Source organism: Coregonus lavaretus (genome assembly GCF_964263955.1).
Source record: "Coregonus lavaretus genome assembly, chromosome: 34".
NCBI classification, from domain to species: Eukaryota; Metazoa; Chordata; class Actinopteri; order Salmoniformes; family Salmonidae; genus Coregonus; species Coregonus lavaretus.
The window spans coordinates 29808618-29829609 of record NC_140021.1 but is presented as its reverse complement, the minus strand read 5'-3'; the positions used below and the strand labels follow the sequence as shown (position 1 = coordinate 29829609).

The window sequence follows — 20992 nt, the reverse complement described above, 5'->3', positions numbered from 1 at the left end:
ATTTTGATTTGTTTAACACTTTTTTGGTTACTACATGATTCCATATGTGTTATTTCATAGTTTTGATGTCTTCACTATTATTCTACAATGTAGAAAATACTAAAAATAAAGAAAAACCCTTGAATGAGTAGGTGGGTCCAAACTTTTTACAAGTACTGTATATCATCAATGACTAATTGCATAATAATCATCCTTCGATTGAACCCTAAAGCTGGAAAACTAGAAAAAACACTAGTTTAAGATAATGATGTCTCTGTTATTCATTCAGACCACTACTCCTTTTGTTCTTGGGTTTGGAACCCCCCTACATGCACAGCCAATTAGACGTTATCAAACTTGCATAACTTGCATAAGTGTTGATGAAACTCAACATGCCATAAGAGTGATCATTTTAGGTCCATTTCCCAAATGGCACCCTGTTCCCTATACAGTGCACTACTTTTGAGCAGGGCCCATACCGCTCTGGTCAAAATTTGGAACGCAGACAGTGTTTCACAGTCTGATACACAATACAGATATGACTGACTAAATAAGACAAGACAGTCTAGAAAAGGGTTAAGGATACGTTCCGTGCCGATACTGAAAACAACAGGCCAATGTTCCATGTCATGCAGAGAATGTTGAAATGAGGACGGCCTCAAACCACATTTTAACATCTGGAATATGTCCTAGAGCGGACAGTGATTGAGGGGGTCAGTTAGCAACATCTACAGGCATACATACGTCACATTCACAACACAAGTTATGATAACAGTGATCAATGATATACAATAGCAAGTGAAACTGATATTATCTAACTAACATTACACAAAGGGTGCTGATCCTGGATTCTGATTGGCTGAGACCACGGTCCAGACGTGATTTATTTAATGTTAAATCATGGCTATGCCAGGAAATGCTTGTTTACTGTTCTATCTGGAGGATCACTACGCAGCGGCAGTGATTTAATGTCGGTGAGGTTGTTTCTGTTATGTCACACCACTTTGACAGTGGCAACTTCAACCCAAATACTTTCAATGTACCCACGCAGAGTAGTACATTTCATGTTGTCCCATTCAAAATTAAACTGAAAACAACATCAGCTAAATACATGGGATATGACAGGATTCCCAAACTGGCAGCCACATTTTATATATATATATATATAAAAAAAACTCAGCAAAAAAAGAAACACCCCTTTCTCAGGACCCTGTCTTTCAAAGATAATTCGTAAAAATCCAAATAACGTCACAGATCTTCATTGTAAAGGGTTTAAACACTGTTTCCCATGCTTGTTCAATGAACCATAAACATTTAATGAACATGCACCTGTGGAACGGTCGTTAAGACACTAACAGCTTACAGACGGTAGGCAATTAAGGTCACAGTTATGAAAACGTAGGACACTAAAGAGGCCTTTCTACTGACTCTGAAAAACACCAAAAGAAAGATGCCCAGGGTCCCTGCTCATCTGTGTGAATGTGCCTTAGGCATGCTGCAAGGAGGCATGAGGACTGCAGTTGTGGCCAGGGCAATAAATTGCAATGTCCGCATTGTGAGACGCCTAAGACAGCGCTACAGGGAGACAGGACGGACAGCTGATCATCCTCGCAGTGGCAGACCACGTTTAACAACACCTGCACAGGATCGGTATATCCGAACATCACACCTACGGGACAGGTACAGGATGGCAACAACAACTGCCCAAGTTACACCAGGAACGCACAATACCTCCATCAGTGCTCAGACTGTCCACAATAGGCTGAGAGAGGCTGGACTGAGGGCTTGTAGGCCTGTTGTAAGGCAGGTCCTCACCAGACATCACCGGCAACAACGTCGCCTATGGGCACAAACCCACAGTCGCTGGACCAGACAGGACTGGCAAAAAGCGCTCTTCACTGACGAGTCGCGGTTTTGTCTCACCAGGGGTGATGGTCGGATTTGCATTTATCGTCGAAGGAATGAGCGATACACGAGGCCTGTACTCTGGAGCGGGATCGATTTGGAGGTGGAGGGTCCGTCATGGTCTGGGGCGGTGTGTCACAGCATCATCAGACTGAGCTTGTTGTCATTGCAGGCAATCTCAACGCTGTGCGTTACAGGGAAGACATCCTCCTCCCTCATGTGGTACCTTTCCTGCAGGCTCATCCTGACATGACCCTCCAGCATGACAATGCCACCAGCCATACTGCTCGTTCTGTGCGTGATTTCCTGCAAGACAGGAATGTCAGTGTTCTGCCATGGCCAGTGAAGAGCCCGGATCTCAATCCCATTGAGCACGTCTGGGACCTGTTGGATCGGAGGGTGAGGGCTAGGGCCATTTCCCCTAGAAATGTCCGGGAACTTGCAGGTGCCTTGGTGGAAGAGTGGGGCAACATCTCACAGCATGGACTGGCAAATCTGCTGCAGTCCACGAGGAGGAGATGCACTGCAGTACTTAATGCAGCTGGTGGCCACACCAGATACTGACTGTTACTTTTGATATTGACCCCCCCTTTGTTCAGGGACACATTATTCAATTTCTGTTGGTCATGTCTGTGGAACTTGTTCAGTTTATGTCTCAGTTGTTGAAACTTGTTATGTTCATACAGTGAGGGAAACAAGTATTTGATCCCCTGCTGATTTTATACATTTGCCCACTGACAAAGACATAATCAGTATATAATTTTAATGGTAGGTTTATTTGAACAGTGAGAGACAGAATAACAACAAAAAAATCTAGAAAAACGCATGTCAAAAATGTTATAAATTCATTTGCATTTTAATGAGGGAAATAAGTATTTGACTCCTCTGCAAAACATGACTCAGTACTTGGTGGCAAAAACACTTGTTGACAATCACAGAGGTCAGACGTTTCTTGTAGTTGGCCACCAGGTTTGCACACAACTCAGGAGGGATTTTGTTCCACTCCTCTTTACAGATCTTCTCCAAGTCATTAAGGTTTCAAGGCTGACGTTTGGCAACTCGAACCTTCAGCTCCCTCCACAGATTTTCTATGGGATTAAGGTCTGGAGACTGGCTAGGCCACTCCAGGACCTTAATGTGCTTCTTCTTGAGCCACTCCTTTGTTGCCTTGGCCATGTGTTTTGGGTCATTGTCATGCTGGAATACCCATCCACGACCCATTTTCAATGCCCTGGCTGAGGGAAGGAGGTTCTCACCCAAGATTTGACGGTACATGGCCCCATCCATCGTCCCTTTGATGCGGTGAAGTTGTCCTGTCCCCTTAGCAGAAAAACACCCCCAAAGCATAATGTTTCCACCTCCATGTTTGATGGTGGGGATGGTGTTCTTGGGGTCATAGGCAGCATTCCTCCTCCTCCAAACACGGCGAGTTGAGTTGATGCCAAAGAGCTCGATTTTGGTCTCATCTGACCACAACACTTTCACCCAGTTCTCCTCTGAATCATTCAGATGTTCATTGGCAAACTTCAGACGGCCCTGTATATGTGCTTTCTTGAGCAGGGGGACCTTGCGGGCGCTGCAGGATTTCAGTCCTTCACGGCGTAGTGTGTTACCAATTGTTTTCTTGGTGACTATGGTCCCAGCTGCCTTGAGATCATTGACAAGATCCTCCCGTGTAGTTCTGGGCTGATTCCTCACCGTTCTCATGATCATTGCAACTCCACGAGGTGAGATCTTGCATGGAACCCCAGGCCGAGGGAGATTGACAGTTATTTTGTGTTTCTTCCATTTGCAAATAATCGCACCAACTGTTGTCACCTTCTCACCAAGCTGCTTGGCGATGATCTTGTAGCCCATTCCAGCCTTGTGTAGGTCTACAATCTTGTCCCCGACATCCTTGGAGAGCTCTTTGGTCTTGGCCATGGTGGAGAGTCTGGAATCTGATTGATTGATTGCTTCTGTGGACAGGTGTCTTTTATACAGGTAACAAGCTGAGATTAGGAGCACTCCCTTTAAGAGTGTGCTCCTAATCTCAGCTCGTTACCTGTATAAAAGACACCTGGGAGCCAGAAATCTTTCTGATTGAGAGGGGGTACTTATTTCCCTCATTAAAATGCAAATCAATTTATAACATTTTTGACATGCGTTTTCTGGATTTTTTTGTTGTTATTCTGTCTCTCACTGTTCAAATAACCCTACCATTAAAATTATTGACTGATCATTTCTTTGTCAGTGGGCAAATGTACAAAACAGCAGGGGATCAAAAACTTTCCCTCACTCTACAAATATTTACACATGTTAAGTTTGCTGAAAATAAACGCAGTCTTTTGTTGCTGAGTTTGTTGATGATCCCTGGCTTATAGGGTGGAGATACTGTTTGGCCGGTGAGTCACTCGTATCTGCACCTTTGTCAAAGATCCCACAAATAAACCTCTTCATCCACTATATACAAACTGAGTCAATATATGAAATAAACAGTCACGCAATCCTTAATTGGCCTTTTAAAACACTTAAAGCACATAGATGCACAAGACACAATGTTTAACATGGTTCTTTCAGTGTTTGCTTGTTCTATGACTCATGTCTTCGTTCCAAGAATGAGTTCTGTTAGCCATGTGTGGCTCAGAGGGTAAAATGTTCCCACTCTGGGGTTTACCTCATTAGTCTGTTTGGGTAGAGAGATGAAAAGAAGTGCTGCTTTTGGGTGGTAACTGCTCTCAGGCACTTAGAGCATTGTTCAAATAGCACGGAAGGAGTCACAATTAAGCTTATACACTTCAGGCCTTTCTGCTTTGGTGGCATGCAAACAGAAGAGAGAGAGAGAGAGAGAGAGAGAGAGAGAGAGAGAGAGAGAGAGAGAGAGAGAGCTTCAATCTTTTTTCATTCGCGACTCATTTAAGCGTGTTAATGGTCTATTTTGGCATAAGTGAATATTGGATAGGCATCCCTGCTTTCCCAGTCTCCAGCTGGAATTATAAATCAAAACAGAATTAAAAAGAAGTTAATGAAATAACAAGTAGGTTTACGCACCACTGCTCCACCACTTCCTCCCGTGGATGATGTGATGGTCTTGGTCCCTCTGAAGGGTACACTCCATGTTGGTGGCGTCACTGGAGGCCACATCAGGCTCTGTTGACAGGGTAAAATGGCAGAGGTAAAAATGAGTTATTGGTACAGTCTATGTTTTTCTACTATGTCAACTTTGGGCCTGTAACTGCACCAAAAACGGGAAAAGCATGGTAATGTGCGTGTTAACCCTTTCCTAAAGTCTGTGGACAGGAAACACTAACCATCCACCCACCCACACAGAGATCACTGGGTAGTGTTTAACACAGCAGGACATACTCTCTCTCTGTGTATGCGCGTGTATCTCTATGCACAGTAAATTCCCAGCAATGTGTTCACAGGAGTGGGAAGCTCATCCTAAATCAACCAAACCGATGACACACACAAACACCTCGAAAACAACATCTGTATTTGCAGGAACACAAGGGAACCTAACGCCCACTATCGTCCCTTCTGACATCATTAAATTACTATTGCTGTGTCCCAAATGGCATTCTATTCCCCACTTAGTGAACTATTTTTGACCAGAGCTCTACCAGAGCCTTAGGGACCCTGGTCAAAAGTAGTGCACAGTATAGGATATAGGGTGCCATTTGTGATGCATACTATTTCTCTGTAATTGGTAACAAACAGAGGAAATTGGCTCATTCTCAACATTCTGACTCATGGTGTTGTCCCACAGGCCTCGCTCTGAGTGTTCAGTGTCTTTATGGAGATATCTCTACTCAGAGCCTGTACATGCTGAGATAAATATACAACCTCCCCTCAGGTGGGGTCGTCTGAGAGGAGGCAGCACCACCACAAGCATGCTAACAGGGATATTACATGCTTAGAAAAAAGGGTTCCAAAAGGGTTCTTTGCGGAGGGATAGGGTTCTACCAAGAACCATTTCGATCAGAAGAACCCTTTTTGGAAGACAAGGGTTATTTGTAAGGCAAAGGGTTCTACCTAGAACCTTTAACGTCCTAAGAATCGTTTTTGTAAGTAAGCCAGTTATAATTGTAAAAGCTTAGCAGATAATAAGAAAAGACGATCAGTATTTACCTGGATAAAATATAAATATTATAATATCTATTGTTTACAGGAAACTCAATCAACAATTTTAGATGAAGTTGTGTGGAAAAAGGACTGGGGGTGATAAATATATTTCTTCCATGGGCAAAGAAATTAAAAAGGGGTGATGATATTAATTAACAGTAATTTTGATCCGAATGTACAAATTGTCCAAACAGATCCTCAAGGTAGATGGATGATTTTAAATGTTATTGGACCATAAACAGATATGGCTCATTAACCTATACGGTCCAAATAATGATGATCCACACTTCTTTGAAAATATATACGTAGGGTATAAGTATTTATTTATACCCTACAAGCAATATAAATCAAATTATATTTGCCACATGCGCTGAATACAACAGGTGTACACATTACCGTGAAATGCTTACTTACAGCCCTTAACCAAAAATGCATTTATTTCTCAATAGAAAAGTAAAATAAAACAACAACAACAAAAAAGTGTTGAGAAAAAAAGAGCAGAAGTAAAATAAAATGATCCAGAAGAGGATTGGGAGAATGTCATATGGTCAGATGAAACCAAAATAGAACTTTTTGGTAAAAACTCAACTCGTCGTGTTTGGAGGACAAAGAATGCTGAGTTGCATCCAAAGAACACCATACCTACTGTGAAGCATGGGGGTGGAAACATCATACTTTGGGGCTGTTTTTCTGCAAAGGGACCAGGACGACTGATCCGTGTAAAGGAAAGAATGAATGGGGCCATGTATCGTGAGATTTTGAGTGAAAACCTCCTTCCATCAGCAAGGGCATTGAAGATGAAACGTGGCTGGGTCTTTCAGCATGACAATGATCCCAAACACACCGCCCGGGCAACGAAGGAGTGGCTTCGTAAGAAGCATTTCAAGGTCCTGGAGTGGCCTAGCCAGTCTCCAGATCTCAACCCCATAGAAAATCTTTGGAGGGAGTTGAAAGTCCGTGTTGCCCAGCGACAGCCCCAAAACATCACTGCTCTAGAGGAGATCTGCATGGAGGAATGGGCCAAAATACCAGCAACAGTGTGTGACAACCTTGTGAAGACTTACAGAAAACGTTTGACCTGTGTCATTGCCAACAAAGGGTATATAACAAAGTATTGAGAAACTTTTGTTATTGACCAAATACTTATTTTCCACCATAATTTGCAAATAAATTCATAAGAAATCCTACAATGTGATTTTCTGGATTTTTTTTCTCATTTTGTCTGTCATAGTTGACGTGTACCTATGATGAAAATTACAGGCCTCTCTCATCTTTTTAAGTGGGAGAACTTGCACAATTGGTGGCTGACTAAATACTTTTTTCCCCCACTGTAGGCCTGTTGGAGTTATGTTAAAATTACAACCAACTAATTGCAGCATTACCGCAAATATGGAAGAGACAAGTGGAAGGTGGAAAAAGTAAGGAACTTGTCTGTAGGCCCTGCATTAAAGACCAAAATTGGTTAAAGAAAATTGTGATAAAAAAAAATATATACCAGTTTAATTTAAGGACCAACAAATTTACACCTGTGCCATATAGATTGCAAAATAGTTGTGAAGAGATTTTCGAGTACCGATTCCATGGCACATGGTTTATGAACTGATACGCAAAACAACACCGTATTCAAAACTTAGAATTTTTCAATTTAAGTTATTCTACAAAATTCTTGCAACCAATATAATGTTATACAGTGGGGAAAAAAAGTATTTAGTCAGCCACCAATTGTGCAAGTTCTCCCACTTAAAAAGATGAGAGAGGCCTGTAATTTTCATCATAGGTACACGTCAACTATGACAGACAAAATGAGAAAAAAAAATCCAGAAAATCACATTGTAGGATTTTTAATGAATTTATTGGCATATGATGGTGGAAAATAAGTATTTGGTCAATAACAAAAGTTTCTCAATACTTTGTTATATATCCTTTGTTGGCAATGACACAGTTCAAACGTTTTCTGTAAGTCTTCACAAGGTTTTCACACACTGTTGCTGGTATTTTGGCCCATTCCTCCATGCAGATCTCCTCTAGAGCAGTGATGTTTTGGGGCTGTCGCTGGGCAACACAGACTTTCAACTCACTCCAAAGATTTTCTATGGGGTTGAGATCTGGAGACTGGCTAGGCCACTCCAGGACCTTGAAATGCTTCTTACGAAGCCACTCCTTCGTTGCCCGGGCGGTGTGTTTGGGATCATTGTCATGCTGAAAGACCCAGCCACGTTTCATCTTCAATGCCCTTGCTGATGGAAGGAGGGTTTCACTCAAAATCTCACGATACATGACCCCATTCATTCTTTCGTTTACACGGATCAGTCGTCCTGGTCCCTTTGCAGAAAAACAGCCCCAAAGCATGATGTTTCCAACCCTATGCTTCACAGTAGGTATGGTGTTCTTTGGATGCAACTCAGCATTCTTTGTCCTCCAAACATGACGAGTTGAGTTTTTACCAAAAAGTTATATTTTGGTTTCATCTGACCATATGACATTCTCCCAATCCTCTTCTGGATCATCCAAATGCACTCTAGCAAACTTCAGACGGGCCTGGACATGTACTGGCTTAAGCAGGGGGACACGTCTGGCACTGCAGGATTTGAGTCCCTGGCGGCGTAGTGTGTTACTGATGGTTGGCTTTGTTACTTTGGTCCCAGCTCTCTGCAGGTCATTCACTAGGTCCCCCCGTGTGGTTCTGGGATTTTTGCTCACCGTTCTTGTGATCATTTTGACCCCACGGGGTGAGATCTTGCGTGGAGCCCCAGATCGAGGGAGATTATCAGTGGTCTTGTATGTCTTCCATTTCCTAATAATTGCTCCCACAGTTGATTTCTTCAAACCAAGCTGCTTACCTATTGCATATTCAGTCTTCCCGGCCTGGTGCAGGTCTACAATTTTGTTTTTGGTGTCCTTTGACAGCTCTTTGGTCTTGGCCATTGTGAAGTTTGGAGTGTGACTGTTTGAGGTTGTGGACAGGTGTCTTTTATACTGATAACAAGTTTAAACAGGTGCCATTAATACAGGTAACGAGTGGAGGACAGAGGAGCCTCTTAAAGAAGAAGTTACAGGTCTGTGAGAGCCAGAAATCTTGCTTGTTTGTAGGTGACCAAATACTTATTTTCCACCATAATTTGCAAACAAATTCATTAAAAACCCTACAATGTGATTTTCTGGATTTTTTTCTCTCAATTTGTCTGTCATAGTTGACGTGTACCTATGATGAAAATTACAGGCCTCTCTCATCTTTTTAAGTGGGAGAACTTGCACAATTGGTGGCTGACTAAATACTTTTTTTCCCCACTGTATATATGGGGGAAACAACCTTCCCAGCTCTGCAGATTTTACTGCAAAGAGACGGAGTCATTAGATCATTTATTTTGATATGTAGCTTGTTTTCGGTCACAGGTACAGGAATAGCTGAAGAATTGCAACATTTACCTGGAGCTAACGCTGCAGATAGCAATACTGGGTGATTTGAAAAGTCATGGTCAATCGATCAATAATATAATAATACTTTAGGAAAAATGTTTATCTTTAATTTACAATCTGTAGAAACTATGAGAATAGAAAGGTTCAGAACTTTTGTGAAGCATCAAGGCACAGTTGAAAAATATATGGCAAATAGAAAGCCATGGATGGTGTTAAGAGATAGATGGGAGGAGTTGAATGGAGCTGAAGGGTGAGACTAATAACAACAACTAATAACAACAAGATAGCAAATGTAAAATGTACTGGGTCTGTAAAATGTATATAGGTTCAGAACTTTTGTGAAACAGCACAGTTAAAAATATATGGCAAATAAAATTCAAACTGGATGGACTTCAGAAATAGATGGGAGAGGTTGAGGGTAGAGGAAGGACTAAAAACAAACAAAATATAACTATTGTAAAATAGATTGTGTCCGTAAAAGGTATATAGTGTGTATAAGCTGGAAGTAAAAGAGTAAGTGTTGTTGTTCATTAGTTTTCTCCAATTAGGGGAGGGGTGGTAGGGTTAGTGGAAAATAATAAAGGAAATATATATATATACAGTGGGGAGAACAAGTATTTGATACACTGCCGATTTTGCAGGTTTTCCTACTTACAAAGCATGTAGAGGTCTGTAATTTTTATCATAGGTACACTTCAACTGTGTGAGACTGAATCTAAAACAAAAATCCAGAAAATCACATTGTATGATTTTTAAGTAATTAATTTGCATTTTATTGCATGACATAAGTATTTGATACATCAGAAAAGCAGAACTTAATATTTGGTACAGAAACCTTTGTTTGCAATTACAGAGATCATACGTTTCCTGTAGTTCTTCACCAGGTTTGCACACACTGCAGCAGGGATTTTTGCCCACTCCTCCATACAGACGTCTCCAGATCCTTCAGGTTTCGGGGCTGTCGCTGGGCAATACGGACTTTCAGCTCCCTCCAAAGATGTTCTATTGGGTTCAGGTCTGGAGACCTGGCTAGGCCACTCCAGGACCTTGAGATGCTTCTTACGGAGCCACTCTTTAGTTGCCCTGGCTGTGTGTTTCTGGTCGTTGTCATGCTGGAAGACCCAGCCACGACCCATCTTCAATGCTCTTGCTGAGGGAAGGAGGTTGTTGGCCAAGAACTCGCGATACATGGCCCCATCCATCCTCCCATCAATACGGTGCAGTCGTCCTGTCCCCTTTGCAGAAAAGCATCCCCAAAGAATGATGTTTCCACCTCCATGCTTCACGGTTGGGATGGTGTTCTTGGGGTTGTACTCATCCTTCTTCTTCCTCCAAACACGGCGAGTGGAGTTTAGACCAAAAAGCTCTATTTTTGTCTCATCAGACCACATGACCTTCTCCCATTCCTCCTCTGGATCATCCAGATGGTCATTGGCAAACTTCAGACGGGCCTGGACATGCGCTGGCTTGAGCAGGGGGACCTTGCGTGCGCTGCAGGATTTTAATCCATGACGGCGTAGTGTGTTACTAATGGTTTTCTTTGAGACTGTGGTCCCAGCTCTCTTCAGGTCATTGACCAGGTCCTGCCGTGTAGTTCTGGGCTGATCCCTCACCTTCCTCATGACCATTGATGCCCCACGAGGTGAGATCTTGCATGGAGCCCCAGACCGAGGGTGATTGACCGTCATCTTGAACTTCTTCCATTTTCTAATAATTGTGCCAACAGTTGTTGCCTTCTCACCAAGCTGCTTGCCTATTGTCCTGTAGCCCATCCCAGCCTTGTGCAAGTCTACAATTTTATCCCTGATGTCCTTACACAGCTCTCTGGTCTTGGCCATTGTGGAGAGGTTGGAGTCTGTTTGATTGAGTGTGTGGACAGGTGTCTTTTATACAGGTAATGAGTTCAAACAGGTGCAGTTAATACAGGTAATGAGTGGAGAACAGGAGGGCTTCTTGAAGAAAAACTAACAGGTCTGTGAGAGCCGGAATTCTTACTGGTTGGTAGGTGATCAAATACTTATGTCATGCAATAAAATGCAAATTAATTACTTAAAAATCATACAATGTGATTTTCTGGATTTTTGTTTTAGATTATGTCTCTCACAGGTGAAGTGTACCTATGATAAAAATGACAGACCTCTACATGCTTTGTAAGTAGGAAAACCTGCAAAATCAGCAGTGTATCAAATACTTGTTCTCCCCACTGTAGGTAGTACCTACTCATTAAAGGGTTTTTACTATTTTTTACATTCTAGAATAATAGTGAAGACATCAAAACTATGAAATAACATATATGGAATCATGTAGTAACCAAAAAAGTGTTAAACATATCAAAATATATTTTATATTTGAGATTCTTCAAATAGCCACCCTTTGCCTTGACAGCTCTGCTGCAGAGGATAAGTTCATTAGAGTTACCAGCCTCAGAAACTGCAGCCCAAATAAATGCTTCACAGAGTTCAAGTAACAGACACATTTCAAAATCAACTGTTCAGAGGAGACTGTGTGAATCAGGCCTTCATGGTCGAATTGCTGCAAAGAAACCACCACTAAAGGACACCAATAATAAGAATAGACTTGCTTGGGCCAAGAAACACGGGCAATGGACATTAGACTGGATGAAATGTGTCCTTTGGTCTGGAGTCCAATTTTTTTATTTTTGGTTCCAACCGGCGTGTCTTTGTGAGACGGGGTGTGGGTGAACGGATGATCTCCGCATGTGTATTTCCCACCATAAAGCATGGAGGAGGAGGTGTTATGGTGTGGGGGTGCTTTGCTGGTGACGCTGTCTGTGATTTATTTAGAATTCAAGGCACACTTAACCAGCATGGCTACCACAGAATTCTGCAGCGATACACCATCCCATCTGGTCTGGGCTTAGTGGGACTATCATTTGTTTTTCAACAGGACAATGACCCAACACACCTCCAGGCTGTGTAAGGGCTATTTTACCAAGAAGGAGAGTGATGGAGTGCTGCATCAGATGACCTGGCCTCCACAATCACCCAACCTGTATTTTTTTATATATATTTTTATAAACCCAATTGAGATGGTTTGGGATGAGTCGGACCGCAGAGTGAAGGAAAAGCCGCCAACAAGTGCTCAGCATATGTGAGAAGTCCTTCAAGACTGTTGGAAAAGCATTCCAGGTGAAGCTGGTTGAGAGAATGCCAAGAGTGTGCAAAGCTGTCATCAAGGCAAAGGGTGGCTGTTTCATAAAAACAAAATAAAATATATTTTGATTTGTTTAACACTTTTTTTGGTTAATACATGATTCCATTTGTGTTATTTCATAGTTTTCATATATCACTATTATTCTACAATGTAGAAAATAGTAAAAAATAAAGAAAAACCATTGAATAAGTAGGTGTTCTAAAACTTTTGACCAGTAGTGTATGTCATCTGCAGGCCTGATGTGGCCTGTAAACCAGGAGATTCCTAACACCACTATGTTAGGGTATAACTAGGCCCTCAAAGGCCTTATGATATATTTAATGTATTGTCATCAATAATAACATTTTAAAGGCTAATAATGCTGGTGGAATTGTTCATAGAGGGTTCAAGGAAGAACCCTCCAAAGATGTTAGAAATTGATTTGCATTTTAATGAGGGAAATAAGTATTTGACCCCTTCTCAATCAGAAAGATTTCTGGCTCCCAGGTGTCTTTTATACAGGTAACAAGCTGAGATTAGGAGCACACTCTTAAATGGAGTGTTCCTAATCTCAGCTTGTTACCTGTATAAAAGACACCTGTCCACAGAAGCAATCAATCAATCAGATTCCAGACTCTCCACCATGGCCAAGACCAAAGAGCTCTCCAAGGATGTCAGGGACAAGATTGTAGACCTACACAAGGCTGTAATGGGCTACAAGACCATCGCCAAGCAGCTTGGTGAGAAGGTGACAACAGTTGGTGCGATTATTCGCAAATGGAAGAAACACAAAATAACTGTCAATCTCCCTCGGCCTGGGGCTCCATGCAAGATCTCACCTCGTGGAGTTGCAATGATCATGAGAACGGTGAGGAATCAGCCCAGAACTACACGGGAGGATCTTGTCAATGATCTCAAGGCAGCTGGGACCATAGACACCAAGAAAACAATTGGTAACACACTACGCCGTGAAGGACTGAAATCCTGCAGCGCCCGCAAGGTCCCCCTGCTCAAGAAAGCACATATACGGGCCCGTCTGAAGTTTGCCAATGAACATCTGAATGATTCAGAGGAGAACTGGGTGAAAGTGTTGTGGTCAGATGAGACCAAAATCGAGCTCTTTGGCATCAACTCAACTCGCCGTGTTTGGAGGAGGAGGAATGCTGCCTATGACCCCAAGAACAGAGGGTTAGAGGTGATGAGAAGAAGAAAAAACATACACACTGGTGGTGGTTTTATACAAATGGTGTCATAAACAATAGCTGGAATGACCTAGCGAACAGACGCCAACTGGCTGAGTTGATTCCGTGGCTAGCTTTGCGCTTGGCTAGCTAACAGTAGCTGCTAGGGGTAAGTTATAACCTACATCTGTGTTTTGTTTTGACATACTGGTAACCAGAGTCGTTCAAGGGAATTCGGGACATGGGTGACTAGTTAACGTTAGCTTGGCTCTCTCTGTGTGTTCGTGCCGTTTTTTCGTTGGCAGAAAGCAATGGCTAGCTAGTATGCTAACTATTCTAGCTAACTAACTGGCTGAATAAGTTGACGACGGACTCGCTCAGGCTGTCGGGACTAACCCACAACGTTAGACACGGACACGAATGATCTGCTTGGCGTGTTGACACACTGGTGGTTTGTTGTGGCCGAGTATTGGTGCTAAACCGTGTTATTGGAGCCTGGCATGCTAGTTGGCTATGGCGTCATAGGACTAGGTGCCCTGGACGTTTTTCACGAAATAATACTGTACCAAGTTAGCTAGCTGAATAAACTAAGTTAGTTTATTCCTAGAAAACATTGAACCGCTGTAGTTTACAACAATTATAGTTTCTGAGGTGGAAGTTGGGAGAGTTATATTTGGGTGTTTCAGTGAAACGTAAGTGAGGGAGGCGCTCTCGCTTTCCCAGATGTTTAGTTCATTTCATTCCGATCTCCTTTGCATTATTGTAGCCATTTTCTGTAGCCTGTCAACTATGTGTCTGTCTATCCCTGTTCTCTCCTCTCCACACAGGCTATACAAACGCCTCACACCGCGTGGCTGCTGCCTCTCTAACCTGGTGGTCCCTGCACACACGACCCAGGTTTCCGGCAGCCTCTGGAACTGCCGTTCTGCGGCCAACAAGGCAGAGTTCATCTCAGCCTATGCTACCCTCCAGTCCCTCGACTTCTTGGCGCTGACGGAAACATGGATTACCACTGAAAACACTGCTACTCCTACTGCTCTCTCCTCGTCTGACCATGTGTTCTCGCATACCCCGAGAGCATCTGGTCAGCGGGGTGGTGGCACAGGAATCCTCATCTCTCCCAAGTTGACATTCTCTCTTTTTCCCCTGACCCATCTGTCTATCTCCTCATTTGAATTCCGTGCTGTCACAGTCACTAGCCCATTCAAGCTTAACATCCTTATCATTTATCGCCCTCCAGGTTCCCTTGGAGAGTTCATCAATGAGCTTGACGCCTTGATAAGTTCCTTTCCTGAGGATGGCTCACATCTCACAGTTCTAGGTGACTTTAACCTCCCTACGTCTACCTTTGACTCATTTCTCTCTGCCTCCTTCTTTCCACTCCTCTCCTCTTTTGACCTCACCCTCTCACCGTCCCCCCTACTAACAAGGCAGGCAATACGCTTGACCTCATCTTTACTAGATGCTGTTCTTCTACTAATCTCACTGCAACTCCCCTCCATGTCTCCGACCACTACTTTGTATCCTTTTCTTTCTCGCTCTCCTCCAACACTACTCACTCTGCCTCTACTCAGATGGTAATGCGCCATCGCAACCTTCGCTCTCTCTCTCCCGCTACTCTCTCCTCTTCCATCCTATCATCTCTTCCCTTTGCTCAATCCTTCTCCCTCCAATCTCCTGATTCTGCCTCTTCAAACCTCCTCTCATCCCTTTCTGCATCCTTTGACTCTCTATGTCCCCTATCCTCCCGGCCGGCTCGGTCCTCCCCTCCTGCTCCGTGGCTTGACGACTCATTGCGAGCTCACAGAACAGGGCTCCGGGCAACCGAGCGGAAATGGAGGAAAACTAGACTCCCTGCGGACCTGGCATCTTTTCACTCCCTCCTCTACATTTTCTTCCTCTGTTTCTGCTGCTAAAGCCACTTTCTACCACTCTAAATTCCAAGCATCTGCCTCTTACCCTAGGAAGCTCTTTGCTACCTTCTCCTCCCTGCTGAATACCTCTCTCTCTCTCAGAATGACCTTCTTGATCCAAACCAGTCAGGTTTCAAGACTGGTCATTCAACTGAGACTGCTCTTCTCTGTGTCACGGAGGCTCTCCGCACTGCTAAAGCTAACTCTCTCTCCTCTGCTCTTGTCCTTCTAGACCCGTCTGCTGCCTTTGATACTGTGAACCATCAGATCCTCCTCTCCACCCTCTCCGAGTTGGGCATCTCCGGCGCGGCTCACTCCTGGATTGCGTCCTACCTGACAGGTTGCTCCTACCAAGTGGCGTGGCGAGAATCTGTCTCCGCATCACGTGCTCTCACCACTGGTGTCCCCCAGGGCTCAGTTCTAGGCCCTCTCCTATTCTCGCTATACACCAAGTCACTTGGCTCTGTCATATCCTCACATGGCCTCTCCTATCATTGCTACGCAGACAACACACAACTAATCTTCTCCTTTCCCCCTTCTGATAACCAGGTGGCGAATCGCATCTCTGCATGTCTGGCAGACATATCAGTGTGGATGACGGATCACCACCTCAAGCTGAACCTTGGCAAGACGGAGCTGCTCTTCCTCCCGGGGAAGGACTGCCCGTTCCATGATCTCGCCATCACGGTTGACAACTCCGTTGTGTCCTCCTCCCAGAGTGCAAAGAGTCTTGGCGTGACCCTGGACAACACCCTGTCGTTCTCCGCTAACATCAAGGCGGTGACCCGATCCTGTAGGTTCATGCTCTACAACATTCGCAGAGTACGACCCTGCCTTACACAGGAAGCGGCACAGGTCCTAATCCAGGCACTTGTCATCTCCCGTCTGGATTACTGCAACTCGCTGTTGGCTGGGCTCCCTGCCTGTGCCATTAAACCCCTACAACTCATCCAGAATGCTGCAGCCCGTCTGGTGTTCAACCTTCCCAAGTTCTCTCACGTCACCCCACTCCTCCGCACACTCCACTGGCTTCCAGTTGAAGCTCGCATCTGCTACAAGACCATGGTGCTTGCATACGGAGCTGTGAGGGGAACGGCACCTCTGTACCTTCAGGCTCTGATCAGTCCCTACACCCAAACAAGGGCATTGCGTTCATCCACCTCTGGCCTGCTGGCCCCCCTACCTTTGCGGAAGCACAGTTCCCACTCAGCCCAGTCAAAACTGTTCGCTGCTCTGGCACCCCAATGGTGGAACAAGCTCCCTCACGACGCCAGGACAGCGGAGTCACTCACCACCTTCCGGAGACACTTGAAACCCCACCTCTTTAAGGAATACCTGGGATAGGATAAAGTAATCCTTCTACCCCCCCAAAAAAAAAAAAAACATATTATAAAGTGGTTTATCCCACTGGCTATAAGGTGAATGCACCAATTTGTAAGTCGCTCTGGATAAAAGTGTCTGCTAAATGACGTAAATGTAAATGTAAATGTAAAACACCATCCCCACCGTCAAACATGGAGGTGGAAACATTATGCTTTGGGGGTGTTTTTCTGCTAAGGGGACAGGACAACTTCACCGCATCAAAGAGACGATGGACGGGGCCATGTACCGTCAAATCTTGGGTGAGAACCTCCTTCCCTCAACCAAGGCATTGAAAATGGGTCATGGATGGGTATTCCTGCATGACAATGACCCAAAACACACGGCCAAGGCAACAAAGGAGTGGCTCAAGAAGAGGCACATTAAGGTCCTGGAGTGGCCTAGCCAGTCTCCAGACCTTAATCCCATAGAAAATCTGTGGAGGGAACTGAAGGTTCGAGTTGCCAAACGTCAGACTCAAAACCTTAATGACTTGGAGAAGATCTGCAAAGAGGAGTGGGACAAAATCCCTCCTGAGATGTGTAGTTGGCCACCAGGTTTGCACAAGAAACGTCTGACCTCTGTGATTGCCAACAAGGGTTTTTCCACCAAGTACTAAGTCATGTTTTGCAGAGGGGTCAAATACTTATTTCCCTCATTAAAATGCAAATCAATTTATAACATTTTTGACATGCGTTTTTTTTCTGGATTTTTTTGTTGTTATTCTGTCTCTCACTGTTCAAATAAACCTACCATTAAAACTATAGACTGATCATGTCTTTTCAGGGGGCAAACGTACAAAATCAGCAGGGGATCAAATACTTTTTTCCCTCACTGTACAAGGGGTTCTTTGAAGAACCCTACATAGAGGGTTATAGATAGAAGGGTTCCCCTATGGGGATAAAGAAGAAGAACCCTGTACGGTTCTACTTAGCACCTTTTTTTCTAAGAGTGTACTTTCCAAAGGGTCATGTGTATTTGTATTTATTATGGATCCCCATTAGCAAAGGCAGCAGCTACTCTATTTGGGGTCTGGCAAAATGGTTTGCCCTCAGGCCCCTACAACACAAAATCCATGTGTATGTGTGTGTATAGCGCATATGTTATAATGTGTGTGTACGCATGTGTCTGTGCCTATGTTTGTGTTGCTTCACAGTCCCCTCTGTTCCGTAAGGTGTATTTTTATCTGTTTTTTTTTATCTGATTATACTGCTTGCATCAGTTACCTGATGTGGAATAAACTTCCATGTAGTCATGGCTCTATGTAGTACTGTGCACCTCCCATATTCTATTCTGGACTAGGGGACCATGAAGAGACCTCTGGTGGCATGTCTTGTGGAGTATGCATGGGTGTCTGAGCTGCGTGCTAGTCGTTTAGACAGACAGCTCGGTGCTTTCAACATGTCAATACCTCTCACAAATACAAGTAGTGATAAAGTAAATCTCTCCTCCACTTTGAGCCAGGAGAGATTGACATGCATATTATTAATGTTTGCTCTCTGTGTACATCCAAGGGCCAGCGGTGCTGCCCTGTTTTGAGCCAATTGCAATTTTCCTAAATCCTTTTTTGTGGCACCTGACCACACGAGTGAACAGTAGTCCAGGTGTGACAAAACTAGAGCCTGTAGGACCTGCCTTGTTGATAGTGCTGTTAAGAAGGTAGAGCAGCGCTTTATTATGGACAGACTTCTCCCCATCCTCGCTACTGTTGTATCATTATGTTTTGACCATGACAGCTTACAATCCAGGGTTACTCCAAGCAGTTTAGTCACCTCAACTTGCTCAATTTCCACATTATTTACTACAAGATTTAGTTGAGGTTTAGGGTTTAGTGAATGATTTGTCCCAAATACAATGCTTTTCGTTTTTGAAATATTTAGGACTAACTTATTCCTTGCCACCCATTCTGAAACTAACTGCAGCTCTTTGTTAAGTGTTGCAGTCATTTCAGTCGCTGTAGTAGCTGACGTGTATAGTGTTGAGTCATCCGCACACATAGACACACTGGCTTTACTCAAAGCCAGTGGCATGTCGTTAGTAAAGATTTTAAAAAGTAAGGGGCTTAGACAGCTGCCCTGGGGAATTCCTAATTCTTCCTGGATTGTGTTGGAGGCTTCTATTAAAGAAAACCCTTTTGACATTATCGATCATAGTCTGCTGCTGGAAAAACTTATGTGTTATGGCTTTACATCCCCTGCTATATTGTGGATGAAGCGTTCCCTGTCTAACAGAACACATACGTTTTTCCAGCAGCAGACTATGATCGATAATGTCAAAAGCTGCACTGAAGTCTGTCACGCCCTGACCTATGGAACTCTTGTTTGTTGAGTCAGGGTGTGAATGTCTATTTGAGATCTATGTTAGTCTATTTCTATGTTGCAGATCTAGGTTGTATTTCTATGTTTGGCCGGGTGTGATTCCCAATCAGAGAGCTGTCGCTCGTTGTCTCTGATGGGGATCATACTTAGGTAGCCATGTTGCCTACCTTAGTTGTGGGATCTTGTTCCGTTTAGGCTTGTATGTGTATAGCCTGAGGACTTCACGTTACGTTGTTTCTTGTTTTGTTGTATGTTTATTTAGTTAATAAACATGTACGCTTTTCACGCTGCACCTTGGTCTGACCCGTCTCTCAATGTTCGTGACAAAGTCCAACAAAACAGTCCCCACAATCTTTTTGTCATCAATTTCTCTCAGCCAATCATCAGTCATTTGTGTAAGTGCTGTGCTTGTTGAATGTCCTTCCCTATAAGCATGCTGAAAGTCTGTTGTCAATTTTTTCCAAAACTTTACTAACGGTTGGTAACATGCTGATGGGTCGGCTATTTGAGCCAGTAAAGGGGGCTTTACTATTCTTAGGTAGCGGAATGACTTTTGCTTCCCTCCAGGCCTGAGGGCACAAACTTTCTAGTAGGCTTAAATTGAAGATATGGCAAATAGGAGTGGCAATATCGTCCACTATTATCCTCAGTAATTTTCCATCCAAGTTGTCAGACCCCGGTGGTTTGTCATTGTTGATAGAAAACAATCATTATTTCACCTCTTCCACACTCACTTTACGAAATTCAAAATTTGGTCAGATATACTTGGATTTGGTCAGATATACTTGGATGTGTAGTGTCAGCATTTATTGCTGTCATGCCTAAGTTTGCTGATCTTGCCAATGAAAAAATCATTAAAGTAGTTGGCAATATCAGTCGTTTTTGTGATGAATGAGCCATCTGATTCAATGAATGATGAAGCTGAGTTTGCCTTTTTGTGTGGTGAACATACTGGCACAAAGAAGCGACCATTTAAGCATGTCACTGGTCTATTTTGGAGTAAGTGGGCTTTTCCAGCCTCCTGTCGACATTATAACTCAAAACGTAAATAAAAAGAAGATCGAGTGAGTGAATTTAACAAGTAGATTTACGCAGGTGGAAGCTATTAGAGTACATATTTGTGGTACAAGGGCAGAGTTATCACCATATAATGTAATGCGATTTGAGGTACTTTATAAATGCACTCCATTATGTCATATCTTATTGTGCTACATGAACTGACATAACTAGGATGAAGTGGAGCCGTATATAGAGATACAGTATTACATAGTAGGGATATAGTGTAGCCATATATTAATGCATGGCTCTGGGGCTGAGAGCGTACCTGTCATACAGAAGCAGGAGCGGATCTGTCCACTGAGCAGGGGCTGGAGCCACTCTAGCTTCTGCTCCTCAGTACCAAACATGTGGAGGACCTCCATGTTCCCTGTGTCTGTAGGGGCAAACACAACCATAGATCTAGGAAGTATCCAATGACACCATCACATCACAAAGACAATGCAACTCGCAGGGGTACCCAATTATAATGATTTGGACACTGCAACTTGACCACAACTAAGCCCAAAAAGAAATAGTTTTTTTAAAAAGAAGAATAATTTCATACCTTGAATAAATTGAGACACTATCACATACTATATGTCTCTTTTTTTTCCATGAGAATACT

General features: G+C 43.5%; 1 protein-coding gene across 1 annotated transcript in view; it reads right to left on the bottom strand.

The window, feature by feature from the left end:
* LOC311109427 (acyl-CoA dehydrogenase family member 11-like) overlaps nucleotides 1-20992 on the bottom strand; it is a 78481-nt gene that overhangs the window by 51184 nt on the left and 6305 nt on the right. The window contains exons 12-13 of the mRNA XM_084152314.1: nucleotides 20654-20761; nucleotides 4915-5013 (exon numbers count right to left, since the gene is read on the bottom strand). Of these exons, the coding sequence (XP_084008440.1) occupies nucleotides 4915-5013; nucleotides 20654-20761 (207 nt within the window). The remainder of the gene's footprint in view (nucleotides 1-4914; nucleotides 5014-20653; nucleotides 20762-20992) is intronic.